The 4,859-nt window shown below is 42.6% G+C and overlaps 1 protein-coding gene across 2 annotated transcripts in view; it reads right to left on the bottom strand.

The window, feature by feature from the left end:
* THBS2 (thrombospondin 2) overlaps positions 1–4,639 on the bottom strand; it is a 43,137-nt gene extending 38,498 nt beyond the window's left edge. The window contains exons 1-3 of one of the 2 annotated variants that reach the window (XM_019549920.1): positions 4,312–4,639; positions 2,188–2,262; positions 660–1,216 (exon numbers count right to left, since the gene is read on the bottom strand). In XM_019549920.1, the coding sequence (XP_019405465.1) occupies positions 660–1,216; positions 2,188–2,262; positions 4,312–4,318 (639 nt within the window). In that variant the 5' untranslated portion in view covers positions 4,319–4,639. Of the gene's footprint in view, positions 1–659; positions 1,217–2,187; positions 2,263–2,452; positions 2,486–4,311 lie in introns of those variants that run through there. The other variant, XM_019549921.1, reaches the window with a different exon arrangement.
* Between the last annotated feature and the right edge of the window lie 220 nt (positions 4,640–4,859).

Here is a 4,859-nt window from a genome sequence, read left to right as displayed (position 1 = left end):
GGGGGGGGGGGTGGATCTCATTTTAAGTTGGTCACATTTTGATTCCAAGTCTTCATTTTTTTGTTTTAGATCATGTAAAAGAAAAAAAAGAGGAAGGAAAGTTATTTTGAAATGGAAAAACAAAACAATTTGGGAAAGGTTGAAGTAGGATATTTCTTCCCCACAGAATTTTTTCCCTGAGTTTTTCTTCTGAAACAAAATTTTATCAAAATCACAATGTTTTTCTGTGAAATATGTCACTTTCACTATCTCATCATTTTCTGATGGAAAAGAGTCCATCAGAAAATTTCCAACACTCTGCAAATCACCACAAAATGTAGCATGCTTGAAAGCATCTTCCCTAGAAGGCCCACGATTGGAAAAGAAGGCTAATGGAGTTGACAAGTTGCAGGCAAATGTTCATTCAGTAATAGAATACACTTCCTCTAGCCCTAGAGTATATTTTGTCAATTCTTTACTTGTATAAACTCTGAAATTCCTGCTGTTAACCTCCAGCAATACATTAGAAGGCATTTGGCCAAATTCTGCTCTTGAATCCTCTTATCTATATTGACATTGGGGTATATACAAAAAAAAGAATTAGGCCCATTGTCTTCCAATACTAACTGCAGCTATATTCCTTACCTCAGCACAGACTATAACTCATCCATGTTACCTACCCTGAAGTGATTCTCTCGAATGGACCCTTTTGTCACATACATTCTACTGTTCTCTGCTTTCAGCTGCTCATAGAAAGGCTCCTCCAGGATAAAGCTGTCAATAAGGTCACAGCCAACATAGAGGTTGTAGTTCTCTCCTGTTACTTGAACTGTGATGTTCTTCCACCGTGAGTCTGCTAGGTCCACATCTTCCAAAGAAATCACATTCTGGGAGCCATCCACCCAATAGATGAGGTCCAGAGTGTTGGCTCGGCCATTGGAAATAATCTCAAACTGCCTCTGGGTGGTGCCAGGACCTTCTAAAGCAATGATGGTGCCTCTAGATTGCCTGTCCTGCCTCAGGGTGGCTGAAAGAATAAAGCCCTCATTTTTCCGTAAGAGCTTGATAATCTGCTTTAATTTCTCTGGATTCACTGGAGGTATGTGGTCAAATCGAATGAAACGATATGCCGGGGTAGTGGGATCTGGACCCCGAAATACTTTTGCTCCAATTGTCTTTCGGTTTATGTTACTGATTTGAACCAAGTCGAATGTAGTCTCCTCTTCCTTGTCACCATCTGTGAGAGTCAAGAGCATGTAACAATGTGATTACAAAAAGGAACGCAATGAAATATAACCATACACAGTACATACAATTATTCTAATAGTTTGATAGACACTACTATATTGGCTACCACTTTGACACAGTAAATCCAGTACTCGCATCTTCTTTAAAGACAGAAGCATATTTAATACATATTTGGCATGCAAGAATGAGCAGTATTTACATTTGGCATATCCTTCTGTTGAGCATTTCCCCATATTTGGCAACATGCATATGTATGTATATAATAATACATACATCTATGTACCCATTTGTATTTGTACATCATTTCTTTACGTATACGAATACTAATATATGTTTAGTTTAGTGAAGGTCATCCTCCCATATACATAAAAATGCTTATTGTCATAAGGAAAGCTTTCAAATCAGTTGTAATATTTTAACTTGCAACTTGGAAGAATCAAATGAACACCCACATTACAGTAGGTTAGCTCTCAAGAAAAGCAGAATTACACCTAGGATGAACTTATCTCAAGAACTTGCACAGAAAAAAAAAATCTGGCATTGTGCCGATTTAGACCGAAGCTAAATTTGGCACGTGGAGTTTTTTCCCTTTCTTTCTACATTTCCTGCCAAGCAGATCCCGCCCGCCCAGTCAGCTTAAGCCATTCTCATATTTCATATGCATTGCAAAAGGAATATTTTAGCAATTACTTTTTTGGATAAGTAAACGTAAGTCAACACTCACTAGAGAAAACTATTTTTATCTTTTTCTTTCTTGGGTAGGAGGGAAATGTTATCCAAATTTATCTGTAGTAACACTTTTTTAAAGAAAGCTAAAAGTTATTTTAGCAGCCCTTTTTCTCTTATATTATACTATTGTGTATAGGGATTTAGATAAGTCATTTTTAAACCAACTTTTAGCTTTGCAGGTGCAGTCATTACTTCTTGCTACAAATCTGATTAGGAACTTTCAGGGCTTACCTTGAGCATTTGAAGTAGCCCACAGAGTCAACAAGAAGGTTAGCCACAACAGGCTGCTCCTCAGTAGCATAACTTCTATGAATAAGCCAAAACATAAATGAATTAGGCAAATACTCCATGTCAACTGTAGACTGGCAGCTGTCACATGATTCACCCCAACAACACCTTATTTGGAAGCAATGTTTATGGCTAATAGTGTATATCATTGGAATTTGATTTTGAATATATTTATTTGTGGATTTTTTTTCTGGATGAAATAACATACTTGTGATTGGGGGTGTTGGTTGTAGCCGTGTTGGTCTAAGGACACAGGCAGCCAAGGTTCTTTGGGTAGGTGTGATATCTTCTATTAGACCAGCTAAATAGTTGGAAAAATTGTTCTTTGCAAGCTTTTGGGCACAAACACCCCTCTTCAGGCATATAGGGAGTCTGCTGGTGAATTATGTGCTCTCATGGGTAGAACAGAAGCCAAAATGCAAAATGCAGGTCTGTGAAAATAAAAATGTGTGGCAGTGAAGATCAGAGGGGTGGAAGACAATAGGTATGAGACAGTTGGGGGGTGGGAAATACTTGTGATTGAGAGTTGATCTGCTCCTACTATTATTCCTTACTTGCATGCATAGTCCTATATTTATTACATCACAGTTGCTTGTTTAAGTTTGGTTTTGATGTCAAGAGCAAAGCATTATAACTTCATGTGTAAGGAGGATGTATATTTACATATTAAGACCCCCGTGTCCATACAAAGATCCCTAAAGGGGAACAATATACAGAAAAGACATGTCATATCAGCAGAATTTTCTTTCTGGTTTTATTCAAGATGCCAACAAGTTTTCAAATGACAGAAGATGCACTATGCTAGTGCTCCATCTTAACTCCCCTTTGAATGAGACTATACAGTTAAATGCCTTGCAAGATAATTGCATTTCAAAAGTTCTATTACAGCTTTTCATTGTCACCATAGAAAATTTCTTTTTCTTACATGCACATGCATATGCACATGTCCTTAAATTAAGATTTATCTCACAGTGCTGAATTATTTTTATTGGGATGTTTCCTTCATGTAATGCAATATGGTTATATGAGGGAAAAGTATGTGTGTGTGTGTGCACGTGTGCATGTGCATGTGTGTGTTGTGCTGAATAGAATTAGCCCAGTCTCCCAGCTGTAATGTGCAGACAGACTTTTCTGAATAACAGGGTACCACTGCTACTTTAAAAGCTCTAACACATATGCCAAAAGAGTTCAGGGCTACTGTCTAGTCATTAGAATAAATCCAGTCTGCCAGCTGCAATGTGCAGACATGCTTTTCTGGATAACAGTATACCACTACTTTAAAAGCTCTCTAAGCTATACACCAAAAGAGTTCAGGGCTACTTTCCGTCCCTCAGAAAATCAAACTTTCTACTGAAAACTCTGTTTGCTATTTCTACAAAACCATACTCTGCAAAAATGGGAAAATGCATAGATTCATAGACTGTAAGTCCAGAAGGGACCTTGGAAGAGCATCGGGTCCAGCCCGCTGCACCAAGCAAGAAAGACAACTAGGGGTCAGGTATACCCAGCAAGGGGTCTTTTTCCCCCTTAAAAATCTCCTAACTCAGGTTTAACATCCCAGCTACAAGACTAATCCTTTACAAATATTTTATTTTCCTTTTTAATCTTTATGCATTTGCCTTTCTAATGCACATCTTACCATAGAGCACAGTGTCCAAGGGGCAACAGAAAAACCAATGTGCCTTTATTGCTAACCCGCGCCTGCTTGTGTGATAAAACACTATGTATCTAATGACCCTGCATCAAGAAAGCTATTAGTATAATAATATTGCCCACTGAAGATATATGGCTGTCCGGAGTGTGAGCACATCGGGGATGCTGGTTGACACAAGGTACTCTCCACCAGCATCATTCAGCTGTGCCCAAACCAACAGCAACAACAAAAGAGATCTGACACAAGCTCAGCTGAGACAAGGAGACTGACGATGGGAAGGGAGGCAAAGGCAGACAGACCTCCCCATAGCGGTGTCCTGTAGCCGACTCATCACAATCTACTGCACTCAGCTCGCCAGCCAGCTCAGCTCACCCCGGCAGGCAAAGTTTTCCAGCCTTCCCCTCCCTCCTTACCTGGCATGCAAGGCTGCAGTGATGCTCTTGCCCTTTGGAAAGCCCCCAGTCAAATCCAACGGGGAAAGCGAGTGGAAGCCACCGGGGACAAGGCAGGGGCCAAAAGCTGCGGGCTCCCTGCGCGGGGCAGCAGCGGCTCGGATCCTCTCCAGTGGCTTTCGGCGGGCGGCTGCCGCCTTTTATAGCCTTGCCTTCCCGGCCCGGCTGTCAATCAGCCCCGCCAGGCAGCGTTTCGGAGCTCCTGCCTCGGCACCAGTGACATAATCCCCGGCTCGCGGCTGACCATTTGCTCTCGTCTACCTGGAAGGCGACTCCAAAGCCGCCCCCCGGCCCCCGGAGCCAGTCCACCTCCTGCCCCGGGCCCGGCCCCGGCCATGGGAGGAGCCAGGCAAAGACCGGGGCAGAGACAGCCAGGGTCGGCTCTGTGCCGGCTGCCGCCCTGCGCGACTCCGCGCCCCGGGACCTGGCGGAGCATCACCCCGGGCGGGCCCGCATCGGCTCGGCACCCCCCGGCCCTTCCAGCTGCCCCCTCCACTACCACCCACTTC

This window comes from Crocodylus porosus, unplaced genomic scaffold (genome assembly GCF_001723895.1).
Source record: "Crocodylus porosus isolate Cpor-Errol unplaced genomic scaffold, CroPor_comp1, whole genome shotgun sequence".
NCBI lineage: Eukaryota > Metazoa > Chordata > Crocodylia > Crocodylidae > Crocodylus > Crocodylus porosus.
This window is presented reverse-complemented; position numbering and strand designations above follow the sequence as displayed.